The following is a 15300-nucleotide window of genomic DNA, read 5'->3' on the forward strand; positions in this document are numbered from 1 at the left end:
AGACCTTATTGCTGTCTACATCTACCTGAAGGGAGGTTGTATCCAGGTGGGGGTTGGTCTCTTCTCCCAGGCAAGCAGCACCAGAACAAGAAGACACAGTCTCAAGCTGCACCAGGGGAAGTTTAGGCTGGAGGTCAGGGGAAAGTTCTTCACTGAGAGAGTTGTTAGCCTTTGGAATGTGCTGCTCAAGGAGGTGGTGGAGTCAGTATCCCTGGAGGGGGTCAAGAGGGGATTGGATGTGACATTTGTTGCCATAATTTAGTAGTCCTGAGGTGTTGGGTGACAGGTTGGACTTGATGATCCTTGAGGTCTTTTCCAACCTTATTGATTCTGTGATATGGAGCAAATGGCAGTTCCTCATCTTGTAAACACAGATTCTGCCTTGGAGTTGTTTTGTCATTTCATAGAAAGGTACTGATGCTGTACGATGTCTGTTGATCAAGCTGCTATTTGTTTCACAGGGATCCCTCTGAAAGCTCCCATAGACAGAAGCGTTCTCCCAGTCCTGCAGATCATTCTGGCAGTAATTCTTCCCCTTCCAGGGAGTATTCACCACCTGCAGCAAGGCGAAGACAAACCTCCCGAGCTCCAGCCAAGTCAACCACGCACAAACGCAGCTTCTCGCCCTCTCGCAGGTGGGAAGTCAATTGCATGGATATTATTTCCATGATACTACTTCCACTTTAGAAACTTTCTTTGTATGTGTGGATGTCTGTAGGTGTGTAGCTCAGACACTTAAGACTTTGTTTTTGCCAAGTTACTATGTTGTGTCTGCCTGTTGTGTCAAGAACAAAAGGCACGGTGTAGGCTTTCATTTAGCAGTGTGGTGGGTTGAGGTTTCCCCCAGCATTAACTTTAGCCAGACTAATGCAGTTAGAAGCAACTGAAGCTGTATTTACAAGCAGAAACTACACTCTACAATGGAATGCAATGAATATGTACAAAACACACAAGATTTACAATATTATACAGGTATTCACAATTAGCAAACAAGGGAAACCCCCCTGGTGCAAAAGACCAGGGAAGCTGCTCCGCTACTACCCCCCGCCCCAAACATCCTAAATCCCCTTCTACCAAGAGAGAGAGAAGTTGAGAGGAAGCAGTATTAGACTTTTAAGTCAAGGTCAGCCAGAAACAACACATTATCTCCCAGTCAAAGCAAAACAGCCAGGATCAGAAGAGAAAAGGAATGAGAAGTGAAGAATTGTTATGATACAGCTGTTCTTCTCCCAGACATTTATCCAATGAATTTGTTCAGAGCAATCTTTTGTTTTCCTTTTTACACCCAATAGTGATTTATTTATATTTGTCTACTTCTCTACTCAAAATCTGCAGCTGAATTTTAAAGGCATAGCCTAAAACTACCACAATCAGTTCCTCTCAAATATTTGTGCCTCAGGTGAAACCTCAGAAGTCTGATACAAGATATAGGCAGTCTGTGATCCATTGGAAACTGTTGTTTGGGTTTTTTCTTCCTCACCTTCCTTCTTCTTGTAGACAATGTGAGAAGTCTTCTGTCTTGGAGATGGGGAAGGAGCAATTTCTCTCTTTTAAATTGGGGAAGGTGATGTGTAAATGCTCTACACATCCTTCTTGAAACAGGCACAACTAACTAAGCAGTGTGATGACAATTTCAGAGAGCCTTCTTACAGGAGGATGTCATACGTGATACGATCTATAGAGAGCTTATCAAGAACTTATGTTATCTCTGAACATGTCCAGAGGAGGGCAACAAAGCTGGGGAGGGGTTTGGAGCACAGCCCTGTGAGGAGAGGCTGAGGGAGCTGGGGTTGTTTAGCCTGGAGAAGAGGAGGCTCAGGGGAGACCTCATTGCTATCTACAACTACCTGAAGGGAGGTTGTAGCCAGGTTGGTCTTTTCTCCCAGGCAGCCAGCACCAGAACAAGAGGACACAGTCATGGAACAGGTCATCCTGAGTGCATTAACACAGCACTTAGAGGATGGCCAAGGGATCAGGCTCAGCCAACATGGATTTAGGAAGGGCAGGTCCTGCCTGACCAACCTGATCTCCTTCTATGATCAGGTGACCAGCCTGGCGGATGTGGGGCAGGCTGTGGATGTAGTTGTGGACGGTTGACGCTGTCCCCTTAAGAAAGGGAATATGGTGGACGGAAGTTGGTAAACGGAAGGAATAATCTAAACTAATTTCATTGGTGAAGTGGGAGGAAGCACCTTCTGAACTGGGAGTGAACTGGGCATTTCCAGCACTTCTCTGTCAGTCTTGCTTCCGCCTCTCCACGGTGCAGCAGCTCTCTCTCTGCTCGGCTTTCTGCCAAGGCCTCGGCCTTGAAGACCAGATAAAGGCCAGTATTAACTCCCTTCCAATTAACACGAACTGCTTCTAACATTTTTTTTTCTCTCTTTTCTCTCTCTTTCTATCCCACTCTGGGGAAATGGGGAGAGAGGGGAGAGCGGAGGTGGGGAACCCCCTCTGCTGAGGGGGGTTACTCTCATTTCTGTGTTACTCTGTTGTATATCTTTGTATATATTGTAAATATTGTAAATTTGTATATATTCCCCTGCAAATCCTACATTGCTTTGTAAATATAAAGCTCCACTGCTTTGCTAATTCAGCTTGTGAGTTTTTTTTTCCTTTCCCTTCAATTTTTCTTTCCCTTTACTTTACAAAGGGGAAGGGAGGAGGCTTCTTGGCCTTACCCTTCCAACCCACTACAGTAGTTTACCTGGACCTCAGCAAGGCCTTTGACACCGTCCCCCATAGCAAACTCCTGGCCAAGCTGTCAGCCCCTGGCTTGGACAGCAGCACTCTGAGCTGGGTTAGGAACTGGCTGGATGGTCGAACCCAGAGAGTGGTGGTGAATGGTGTCACATCCAGCTGGCGGCCAGGCACTAGTGGAGTCCCCCAGGGATCAGTGCTGGGCCCCATCTTCTTTAACATCTTTATTGATGATCTGGATGAGGGCATTGAGTCTATCATCAGTAAATTTGCTGATGACACCAAGCTGGGGACAGGAGTTGATCTGCTAGAGTGTAGAGAGGCTTTGCAGAGAGACCTCGACAGGCTGGACAGATGGGCAGAGTCCAACAGCATGAGATTTAACGCATCCAAGTGCCGGGTTCTGCACATTGGCCACAACAACCCCATGCAGTGCTACAGGCTGGGGTGAGAGTGGCTGGAGAGCAGCCAGGCAGAGAGGGACCTGGGGGTGCTGGTTGATGGTAGGCTGAACATGAGCCTGCAGTGTGCCCAGGCAGCCAAGAAGGCCAATGGCATCCTGGCCTGCATCAGGAACAGTGTGGCCAGCAGGAGCAGGGAGGTCATTCTGCCCCTGTACACTGCACTGGTTAGGCCACACCTTGAGTCCTGTGTCCAGTTCTGGGCCCCTCAGTTTAGGAAGGAGGTTGACTTGCTGGAACGAGTCCAGAGAAGGGCAACGAAGTTAGTGAGGGGCTTGGAGCACAAGCCCTATGAGGAGAGACTGAGGGAGCTGGGGCTGCTTAGCCTGGAGAGGAGGAGACTCAGGGGTGACCTTATTGCTCTCTACAACTACCTGAAGGGGGGTTGTAAACAGGCAGAGGTTGGTCTCTTCTCCCAGGCAGCCAGCACCAGAACAAGAGGACACAGTCTCAGGCTGCGCCAGGGGAAGTTCAGGCTGGAGGTCAGGAGGAAGTTTTACACAGAGAGAGTGATTGCCCATTGGAATGGACTGCCCGGGGAGGTGGTGGAGTCGCCGTCACTGGAGGTGTTCAGGAGGAGACTTGACAGGGTGCTTGGTTACATGGGTTAGTTGATTAGGTGGTGTTGCATGATAGGTTGGACGTGATGATCTTGAAGGTCTCTTCCAACCTGGTTTATTCTATTCTATTCTATTCAAGCTGCACCAGGGGAAGTTTAGGCTGCATGTTAGGAAGAAATTCTTCACTTAAAGAGTGATTGGCCATTGGAATGTGCAGCCCAGAGAGGTGGTTGAGTCACCATCACTGGAGGTGTTTAGGAAGAGACTAGATGGGGTGCTTTGTGCCATGGTTTAGTTTATTAGATGTTGTTGGGTGATAGGTTGGACTTGATGATCTCTGAGGTCTTTTCCAACCTGGTCTGGTCTATTGTATTGTATTGTATTGTATTGTATTGTATTCTATTCTATTCTATTCTATTCTATTCTATTCTATTCTATTCTATTCTGTTCTATTCTGTTCTGTTCTTATTCTATTCTTTCTATTCTATTCTGTTCTATTCTCTTCTTTCTATTCTATTCTGTTCTGTTCTTATTCTATTCTATTTTATTCTGTTATTTCTATTCTATTCTGTTCTGTTCTTATTCTATTCTATTCTATTCTATTCTATTCTATTCTATTCTATTCTATTCTATTCTATTCTATTCTATTCTAATTCTTATTCTATTCTATGTAATTTTGGTTGGACAACTTGTTCTTGAATATTAAATAAACCATGTAAAGATAGGCATACTTTGAAATTATATGCTTGGTACCCTTGAGGGAAGACAACTTTGATATTTTCTAGAAACAGCATTGATTTCCAGCAGACAGAGGCCAAGAGTTTTTTCAATTGCTTATTTATAGTGCATGGTAAGAGCCTTTCAAATCAAGTTATTACATGTGTGCCTACTGTAACTTTGCCTTGCAGGTCTGCTTCCCCATCGGGTCAGCGTCATTCTCCCATATCCTCCAGACATCACTCCTCTTCATCACAGTCAGGCTCCTCTGTCCAAAGACATTCTCCTTCCCCGCACCGCAAAAGAACTCCTTCTCCCTCCTATCAAAGGACAGCTTCCCCACCTGCGAGGAGATCTTCTTCTCCCTATCCCCCACACTCTTCCTCCTCCCCTCAGAGGAAGCGGAGCCCTTCGAGACACAGATCTCCTGGAAGAGAGAAGGGAAAACACGATCGCGATCGGACTTCACAGTCTCACGACAGGCGCCATGAGAGGCGAGACGGTATGAATGAGCAACACTGGTTCAGAGTCATTGTTCCATTTGCAGACCGCATGTTGAAACTGGATGTTTGCATTGTGACATTGCCTGGACCTATATCCCGGTGGCTGGGGGGGCTGGGAAAAAAAACCCAACTGTGTTATTGTTCCTGTGCTGATGATGCTGTTTTATTCCTGATAGGACTGCTTATGTATCACAGAGTCATAGAATGTTAGGGGTTGGAAGGGACCTCCAGAGATCGTCTAATCCGACTCCGCTTCCAAAGCTGGATCACCTAGAGCAGGCCACACAGGAGCGCATCCAGGCCGGTTTTGAAAGTCTCCAAAGAAGAGACTCCACAGCCTCTCTGGGTGCTGTCATCCTCACAGTAAAGAAGTTTCTCCTCAGGTTGAGGTGGAACCTGCTGTGCTACAGCTTACACCCATTGTTCCTTGTGCTATCACTGGGCACCACCAAAAAGAGATTGGCCACTTTATTGTGGTGGTTTGAGCCTTAACTGGGATTTAAGAGCTCAGATGGGGGACAAGACTGAAAATCCCTCCCTCACTCCCCCTTCCTCTTTCCTGATCAAGAAGAAAAGGGAAGGACACAACAGGGAGAGATAAGGAAGGGAAGAAAAGGGAAGAAAGGGGGATAAGGAAAAAAGGGAGGAGGTAAATCTACCAAGAATTAATTTGGAGTCAGTTTGGAAGTAGAGAGGTAAATTTTTCTTTAAACTATATGTGTGTATATATATGTGTGTGTGTAAATATAAAAAACAATAACAGAATGGTTCACAAGGGTAAGGAACAAGGATGCATAGGGAGATATACAAAACCAACAGTCCTTTGAAGAAAGGTGGATGGAGCAGAGAGAAAGACCAGGCCTGACCACGTGGCAGAGAACCAGGAAGCCAGCAGCGACTCTCTTTGTCCTTCATCTTGATGCCCACCCCTCAGATATGTACAGACATTAGTAAGATTCCTTCTCAGCCTTCTCTTCTCAGAACTAAACAGCTCCAGCCCTCTTATGTAGGCTTAGCTGACTGTAAAGATCCTGTAGGCATCCATCTAGGTATGATTCTTGTGGGGTTGTGGTGTTGGTAAATGATCTTCATATACTAGTGGATCAGCTGAATGATAGTAAGGGGCCTCCAAGAGGGCTGGGGAGGGACTTCTCAGGATCTCAGGTAGTGCTAGGACTAGGGGGAATGGAATGAAGCTGGAGGTAGGAAGATTGAGGCTGGAGGTGAGGAGGAAGTTCTTCCCCATGAGAGTGGTGAAGCCCTGGAATGGGTTGTCCAGGGAGGTGGTTGAGGCCCTGTCCCTGGAGGTGTTTAAGAGCAGGCTGGCTGAGGCTGTGGCCAGGCTGATGTAGTGTGGGGTGTGCCTGCCCATGCCAGGGGGATTGGAACTAGCCTTGTGGTCCCTTCCAACCCTGACTGATACTATGATACTTTTAAGAACTATTATTCTTCTCTGCAAGGTGCCCAAATGCTGATCCACTCCTCACTGATTGCTCTGTCTATTAATTGTCATGAAGTGAGATGTGTGCAAAGAAGCAGTCTCTCCCTCAGGAAATGTGCAGAGCTATTTGTGATGGGCAAGCATGCTGTTTCTCTTGAGACAGATTCCGTAGAGTAGAGTAGAGTAGAGTAGAGTAGAATAGACCAAACCAGGTTGGAAGAGACCTTCAAGATCATCGTGTCCAACCCATCAACCAATCCAATCCACCTAAACAACTAACCCATGGCACCAAGCACCCCATCAAGTCTCCTCCTGAACACCTCCAGTGATGGTAACTCCACCACCTGCCCAGGCAGCCCATTCCAATGGGCAATCACTCTCTCTGTATAGAACTTCTTCCTAACGTCCAACCTAAACCTCCAATGGTGCAGCCTGAGACTGTGTCCTCTTGTTCTGGTACTGGCTGCCTGGGAGAAGAGACCAAGTACCTATGTCAGCTTTATTTAAACTGGCTGTAGCCTTATCAAGAACATAGGATTTGTATTATAAAGACTTTGGCAGGGCATTGAGATCTTAGAAGTAAATGGTCTAAATGTAGCATAACTTTCCTGGAAACACCTATGCCTGGAGAGAAAAAATGGAATCTCTCATTGGAGGAAAACTGATCCTACCTTTGACATTTATTATGCTTAAGTGTGTTTTGAACAGGTAAATATTTCTAAAAGACAGATTCCTGTTCATAAAAGGATCTTTAAAGCTTACTGAAAGTGTTGGTAGACACCCAACACAATCTTCTCTTCCATACATATTGATTTTTATTTGCTTTGAGAAGTGTATTTAATCATAGAATCATAGAATTAATAAGGTTGGAAAAGACATTACAGATCATCAAGTCCAACCTATCAACCAACACCTCAGGACTAAACCATGGCTTCAAGTGCCACATCCAGTTGCTTTTTGAACACTTCCAGGGACAGTGACTCCAGCACCTCCCTGAGCAGCACATTCCAATGGCAAGTCACTCTTTCTGGAAGAGCTTCTTCCTAACTAAACCTCTTCCAGCCTAAACCTCCCCTGGCACTGCTTGAGACTGTGCTCTTGTTTTTTGGTGGTTGCCTGGGAGAAGAGACCAGCACCCACCTGGCTACAGCCTGCCTTCAGGTAGTTGTAGAGAGCAAGAAGGTCTCCCCTGAGCCTTCTCTTCTCCAGGCTAATCAACCCCAGGTCCCATAGCCTCTCCTCATAGGGCTGTGCTCCAGAGCTCTTTCCAGCCTCGTTGCCTTTCTCTGGACACATTCAAGAGTCTCAGTGTCCTTCTTAAATTGAGGGCCCCAGAACTGGGCACAATACTCAAGGTATGGTCTAACCAGTGTTGAGTACAGGGGCATGGAGTGCATTCTTTTTGTGTTGTTTCTGTACTGCATTTTTGTTTGCCCTGCTGAAGCTAGCTGTGTAACACATTCTTTTAAACATTTTCCAGAAACTAGAGGGAAAAGGGAAAAAGAAAGAGAATCGAGAGACGATCGTGATTACGACCAGGAGCAGAGTTCCTCCAGGGATCATCGAGACGACAGAGAGTCTCGCGATGGGAGAGATCGGAGAGAAAGAGAGACCAGAGATCGGAGGGAGCCGAGGGAATCCAGAGACACTCGGGACTCCCGAGATACGCGGGACTACAGCAGGGATGCCAAGGATAGTCGTGATCAGAGAGACTCGCGCTCCACGCGGGATTCCCACGACTACAGAGACAGAGAGAGTCGCGATGCCCATAAGAAGGATGACCAGTATCAGGACGACTCGCGCAGCTATGGAAGGTCCCACGGCAGAGAGGAGAGCTCTCGTGCTGAAACAAGGAATGACTCCAGAAGTGACTCCAGAAATGAGAGCAGAAGTGACAGAACTGGCAGAAGTCGAGGCAGAGGTCCCGAATTATCTGACAAGGGTATCACATGATTTAAAGAAATCACTAATCCTTGAGAATTGCATATTGACATTCATGCTGTCGTGTTTAATGTTTGATAGCAAAGTGCTGCTATAGAGTAGTTCATGCTTTAGAACTGTCTTCAGTTCTATTGTAATTTCTGTTGTTCAAACATGTGCCACTTCTGTGTTCTCCATTCCTTAAGGTGGCATAACACTGGTGTTCTGACATCCCATTCAAAACCAAACCCTCATCCTTACAGCACTCGCAGTATCACAGTATCACCAAGGTTGGAAGAGACCTTGAGGATCATCGAGTCCAACCTGTCACCACAGACACATGACTAGACCATGGCACCAAGTGCCACGTCCAGTCTCCTCTTGAACACCTCCAGGGATGGTGACTCCACCACCTCCCTGGGCAACCCATTCCAATGACTAATGACTCTCTCGATGAAGAACTTTCTCCTCACCTTGAGCCTAAACCTCCCCTGGCACAGCTTGAGACTGTGTCCCCTTGTTCTGGTGCTGGTTGCCTGGGAGAAGAGACCAACCCCTTCCTGGCTACAACCACCTTTCAGGTAGTTGTAGAGGGCAATGAGGTCACCCCTGAGCCTCCTCTTCTCCAGGCTAAACAATCCCAGCTCCCTCAGCCTCTCCTCACGGGGCTGTGCTCAAGGCCTCTCCCCAGCCTTGTTGCCCTTCTCTGGACACCTTCAAGTGTCTCGATGTCCTTTTCTGTTTAATGTTTCTGCAACTCCAGATTTTTAGGAGGCAGTAGATGTCAAAGTACTGGACAGCAGGGTTGTGGGGTTTTTCTGTGTTCTTTCACAAACAGCTGCTGGTCTTAGCTACTTGAAAACCATCTTTCACACCCACTCACTTCTCCCCACCACACCACCACCCTGTTCCTTCTGGATTGACCAAAAAAAAACCCACTGGGATTTCTGCCTTTGGCAGCGTTTTTGTATGTCTGATGCACTATGTGGAACAGCTTCACTTAACACCTTTGAATCATCTATAGTAAATAAATTTGGGCTTTCTTCAGGCATGTTGTGACTTTTAGGGAAATGCCATAAGATTTAATAGGAAAAATGATGTTGACTTTGTCTGCTTACTCCTGCTTTACTGTCTAAAAGCTCACATCCTGCTCAAAGCAACTGTGAACTGGCTTTTGGACTGTTGCATTTCTACCCAGGAGACCTCATGCTTTGACCAGCAGAAGGTGATTTAGAATGCCTGGAGATTTCAGTTTGAAAATAATGACTTCCCAATGAAAACATGTAAAATTTGAGTTGTTTTCATAGTTTCATAGTTTCATTCAGGGTTGGAAGGGATCACAAGGATCATCTAGTTCCAACCCCCCTGCCATGGGCAGGGACACCCCACACTAGATCAGGCTGGACAGAGCCTCATCCAGCCTGGTCTTAAACACCCCCAGGGATGGGGCCTCGACCAAAACAACCGAGTTGTTGGTTAAGTAGAGTTTGATGCTACAGATTCTATTCCATGAACAGTTAATTCAAGTTTATTAAGTTACTGCTGTGGTTGATATAAACTATCAGTGGTATTCCTTATATGTGGAAGCTCATTTTTTTTGTGTTGCTCTGTCTCTATTAGGAAGTAGGGGAACTAGAGGATCTCAGGTGGATAGCCACAGCAGTAGTGGAAACTACCATGACAGCTGGGAGTCAAGGAGTAGCTACCCTGATCGGGATCGGTATGACAGTCGAGAACAAGCAAGGGATTCCTCCTTTGAAAGAAGGCACAGTGATCGGGACAGGCGTGACAATAGAGACAGAGGTATTGGACCACATGTGTATGTGAAAGGTGTTTATGTATGAATGCATGTGTATTGGGATTAGTGTAGTGGGGGCGGTGTGTGTGTCCCTTGAGCATTTGGTAATCAAACCTGGTTCCCTTTGCAGATCAGAGAGCAAGCTCACCGGTGCGACACCAGGGACGAAGCGATGACCTCGAGCGGGATGAAAGAAGAGAAGAGCGAAGGGTTGATCGGTCTGATGATAGGAGAGATGAAAGGGCCCGGGAGAGAGAAAGAGAAAGGGAGAGAGACCGAGAGAGGGAAAGGGAAAGGGAAAGAGACCGTGAAAGAGAAAGGGAGAAGGAAAGGGAGTTGGAGCGGGATCGTGCTCGGGAGCGGGAGAGGGAGAGAGAGCGAGACAAAGACAGGGATCGAGACCGTGACCGAGACCGAGACCATGACAGAGAAAGGGAACGGGAGAGGGAGAGGGAGAAGGAGCGAGAACGAGAGCGGGAGGAGCGAGAAAGGGAGCGAGAGCGAGAAAGAGATCGAGAGCGGGAAAGAGAAAGGGAGAGGGGGCGAGACAGGGATAAAGAAAGAGACCGCCAGAGAGACTGGGATGACAAAGACAAAGGCAGGGAAGACCGCAGGGATAAGAGGGACGACGCCCGAGAAGAAAGAAGCTCAAGAGATGTCCATGAGGAAAGAAAATCCAAGTGAGTGGGACTGAAAACAGGGAACAAAATAAAGAGAGAGGCAGTCTTTTGCTGTTGATTTCAGTCACAGATGAAAAGGAGGGATTAGGAAGTGTGGGTTTGGGGGAGAATTCTCATGGTGCAGACAGTAAGATATCAATCATAGAATCGACCAGGCTGGAAAAGACCTCTTGTTGTAGTGCTGGTTGCCTGAGAGAAGAGACCAACCCCCACCTGGCTACAACCTCCCTTCAGGTAGTTGTAGACAACAAGGTCTCCACTGAGCCTCCTCTTCTCCAGGCTAAACAACCCCAGCTCCCTCAGCCTCTCCTCACAGGGCTTGTGTTCAAGACCTCTTACCAGCCTCGTTGCCTGTAAATCATCTTATGTGGGGAGAAGTAAGCGATCATCTAGGTGGGGGCTTAGGTCACCTGAGGTCAGCTCACTGCAAGGGTCATTGCCACCAGGGAAAAGTTTATTTTGATGGACTTTCATACTTTTTTACTAAAAAGGTAGCTGTCTTGAGTGTTTGAGCTTTAGTTTAAGGAATCTCAGGAGTATGGTCAGGAAACTGATCGCACTGGCAGTTTTGGAGTAACACCTTCCTGACATTCTTAGATGTGTTGTCTTCTGTATGAGGTGCTTAAACTTGAGGAATTGTATTGGTGATAAATGCAGTTACTAAATGCTTTCTCTAAAGAATCCTGGAGATGTTTGACTATGCCTATTTCTGCTGCAGGAAGCGGCACAGAAATGAAAGCAGCCCGAGTCCTCGTCAGTCACCCAAGCGGCGCCGTGAGCACTCCCCTGATAGTGATGCTTACAACAGTGGAGAAGATAAAAGTAAGCAGTGATGGGCTCTCTGTGTAGGTGGATCCAGTTTACCTTCTGCCTAAGGAACAAACATAACATGCAATCTTAAACAGAAAAGACATGGGGAAGGTTTAGATGTTCTCTTGTGGTGGTTTAAGCCTTAACTGGGAGTGAAGAGCTCAGATGGGGGCAAGGCTGAGAATCTCTCCCCCACTCCCTCCTCCTCCCTCCCAGCTGAAAGGGGTCAAAAAAGGAAGGAGCAAATCCACCAAACAATAATTTGGAGTTGGCTTGGAAGTAGAGAGGTAAAGAGTTTTCTTTAAACAAAATATATATATATATAACAGGTAAGGTTCACAAGGGCAAGGATCAAAGATGGATGGGAGAGGGACAAAGAAGAATAATACAAAACCAGTCTCTCTCTGAAGAGGTGCAGAGGCAGCAGGGAGAAGGATCAGGCCTGACCACGTGGCAGAGGAGCAGGAAAGCAACCGCAGTAGCTCTCATCCAGGAGAGGCAGGAGCCAAAAGGAGACCTAATAGCTGCAATGCCCTGCTTTTTATACCCTAGCTGGGCGGGGAGTGGGGAGTGGAACAGAGTCAGTTTCCCAGGGGGAAAACGCCCTTCAGGGAGGGCAAAGCACCCACAAGCCCTCCACCCTGTTGTGTTTTTGTTTTCAGAATGGATGTTAACCCTCCACACCTCTGCCCCTTATTTTTGAGCAACAGCATTTTTCATAAGCTATATATTTCATAGTATCATAGTATCAGTCAGGGTTGGAAGGGACCACAAGGATCATCTAGTTCCAACCCCCCTGCCATGGGCAGGGACACCCCACACTACATCAGCCTGGCCAAAGCCTCATCCAGCCTGGGCTTAAACACCTCCAGGGATGGGGCCTCAACCACCTCCCTGGACAACCCATTCCAGGGCTTCACCACTCTCATGGGGAAGAACTTCCTCCTCACCTCCAGCCTCAATCTCCCCACCTCCAGCTTCATTCCATTCCCCCTAGTCCTATCACTACCTCAGAGCCTGAGAAGTCCCTCCCCAGCCTTCTTGGAGGCCCCCTTCAGATACTGGAAGGCCACAATGAGGTCACCTTGGAGCCTTCTGTTCTCCAGACTGAACAGCCCCAACTCCTTCAGTCTGTCCTCACAGGAGAGGTGCTCCAGCCCTCTGCTCATCCTTGTGGCCCTTCTCTGGACACCTTCCAGCACCTCCAGATCCCTCTTGGAATAGGGGCTCCAGAACTGGACACAGTACTCCAGGTGGGGTCTCAGCAGAGCTGAGTAGAGGGGGAGAATCACCTCCCTTGCCCTGCTGGCCACACTTCTCCTGATGCAGCCCAGGATCTGATTGGCTTTGTGGGCTTGAAGTGCACACTGAGAGCTCCTGTTGAGCTTCTCCTCCCCCAGCACCCCCAAGTCTCTCTCCTCAGGGCTGCTTTCCAGCCAGTCACTGCCCAGCCTGCATTTGTGCCTGGGATTGCCTCAACCCAGATGCAGGACCCTGCACTTGGTCTTGTTGAACCTCATGTTGAACCTCATATTTGCCTTTGTTCTTGATTTTGTCACTATGTGTTGCACCTGCCAGGTGATAGTGATTTCCACATCTGTTGTTTAAGATGCATGTTTACCCAAATGGAAATTGCCTGCTGCAGCAAAAAAAAAAACCCAAAAGCTTAAGAAATGTAACTGTAATAATGAATTACATGTCTTAATTGACACTTTATGGCATGTGTGTCTCGGTCCAGAGAGGGAAAGAGCCTCAGTTCTTTTGAATATTGCCATGTTGTGAAATTAGAGGCACAAACAAAGCCAAAATATCAACAGTGAGGCTACTTATTAACGGAATAAAGTGGATGGGTCAGAAGGAGAAAGAGAGAGAGAGAAAATAGAGAAGAGGGAGAGAGAAGTGGAAAGGAATTATATTACCCCACCACTCACCCCCAAAACAGTTTTGTTCTGTGGAGGAAGGCTGCTGCCGCTTTGGTGTGGAGGAGGTGTTGGGTCTGTGGAGGAAGGCTGCTGCAGCTTTGGCATGGAGGAGATGTTATCCTTGTTGGCTGTGCTGTCCTCCACTGGAGGAGGGGAGGGAGAGATCCCACAGTCCAAGTCCAAGTCCTTCTCTGAGCAGCCTCTTTAGCTCTATGAGTTGCAGCAGGCGGAACTTAGGGCATGGAGAGAGGGTTCCTGGTATTCTCTTTGTTTTTCTTCAGGGTGGCATTGCCCAGGTCTTTTCCTTCTGCCAAGCCAGTAGTTGCTCAGACCTTTTATACAATTTTTTTAGGTATGTGTCCAGGTGGTGAATTAATTGTCCTTTGCACCACCCTCCCTTTCCTGGGAAGCTGATGGGTAGGAATGATCTTGTCTATGCACATTCCAGAGAGTCGTTATCCAGTGGCATCTGGCCAATATACATCAGTGACTGTCTGGGCAAGCAGCAAAGGTGATGTTATCTTTGTTGAGTCACATCCAGAGAGACAAGATTTAGCCTCTCACAGTAAGATACCAGATGCTCACTCATTCTTCTTCCTGAATAATACAAATACATCTTTTTTTTCCCCATTTTGTAGATGACAAGCATAGACTTCTGAGCCAGGTTGTGCGACCACAGGACTCCCGGTCACTGAGCCCCTCTCACGCTACAGAGGAGCGGCAGAGTCGCTGGAAAGAAGAGGAGCGAAAATCAGACAGAAAGGAGAGCTCCCGACGTTATGAAGAAGCAGAGTTCAAAGAGAGGATTTCTTCAGCAGATAAGCAGAGAGACCAAACAGATGCTTCCGAAAGTTCGCGATCCAGAGGTCAGGAAAGCATCGGGCACCGTCCCTCTGAAGAAAGAGATGCTTCTGATAGAATGCATGACGACAGCAAGAAGAAGTCTAAGGTACAGAAAAAGGCCACAAAGAAGAAGAAAGATGATGACAGTGGGGTGGAAAGGTATGCTAATGAATCGCTGGCTGAGGAGAGTCAGGTCTTTTCACCCAAGAAGGGTCAGAAAAAGAAGAATGTAGAGAAAAAGCGGAAGAGATCCAGGGGCGATTCTGAAGTTTCTGATGAAGAAATTGTTCCACATCATAAAAAGAAGAAAGGTCCAAGAACCCCTCCTGTAACAAAAGAGGAACTGGTCGAAGCCCCTCCTGAGAAAGCCGTGGCAGAAGTCCCCCAGAAAAGAGAAGATACAACATTCAGTGACTGGTCGGATGAGGATGTTCCTGAACGTGGTGACATTGTCGTTCCAGAGAGAACCACTGAGGATTCTCATAGGAAGAGCCACAGAACAAGGGGAGAGAAAGTGGAAACCCCTCATGTTACTATAGAAGACGGACCGCACCGTAAACCTGTGGATCAGAAGCGCAGCAGCAGCCTTGGTAGCAATCGGAGCCATGCTTCGAGCAGACTTAGATCTCCTTCCAATGACTCAGCTCATCGCAGTGGAGATGACCAGACTGGAAAGAGGAGGATCCTGCACAGTAGCTCCAGAGACAGAGATAGGGACAGGGAAAGAGAGAAGAAAAGCTTGGAAATCACTGGAGAACGGAAGTCCAGGATTGATCAGCTGAAACGAGGGGAACCCAGTCGCAGCACATCTTCAGGTAATAAGATGCATTTTAGTGAGACTGACCTATGGTTCTGTCTGAAAAGGCAAACATAGGAATCTGAACTCATTCTCACCTGGCTGTATGCTCTTTTCATTTGTAATTGGCATGAAAAGAAACAGAGTTGCCT

The 15300-nt window shown here is 47.3% G+C and overlaps 1 protein-coding gene across 3 annotated transcripts in view; it reads left to right on the forward strand.

The window, feature by feature from the left end:
- ZC3H13 (zinc finger CCCH-type containing 13) overlaps positions 1 to 15300 on the forward strand; it is a 69675-nt gene that overhangs the window by 38606 nt on the left and 15769 nt on the right. For all 3 annotated transcript variants that reach the window (XM_068165250.1, XM_068165248.1, XM_068165249.1), the window contains exons 6-12: positions 462 to 635; positions 4627 to 4937; positions 7860 to 8321; positions 9920 to 10102; positions 10228 to 10777; positions 11496 to 11599; positions 14148 to 15167. In XM_068165250.1, the coding sequence (XP_068021351.1) occupies positions 462 to 635; positions 4627 to 4937; positions 7860 to 8321; positions 9920 to 10102; positions 10228 to 10777; positions 11496 to 11599; positions 14148 to 15167 (2804 nt within the window). The remainder of the gene's footprint in view (positions 1 to 461; positions 636 to 4626; positions 4938 to 7859; positions 8322 to 9919; positions 10103 to 10227; positions 10778 to 11495; positions 11600 to 14147; positions 15168 to 15300) is intronic.

Source organism: Melanerpes formicivorus, unplaced genomic scaffold, assembly GCF_026170545.1.
Source record: "Melanerpes formicivorus ecotype bairdi unplaced genomic scaffold, bMelFor1.0.p_v2 SCAF_87, whole genome shotgun sequence".
Lineage (NCBI taxonomy): Eukaryota > Metazoa > Chordata > Aves > Piciformes > Picidae > Melanerpes > Melanerpes formicivorus.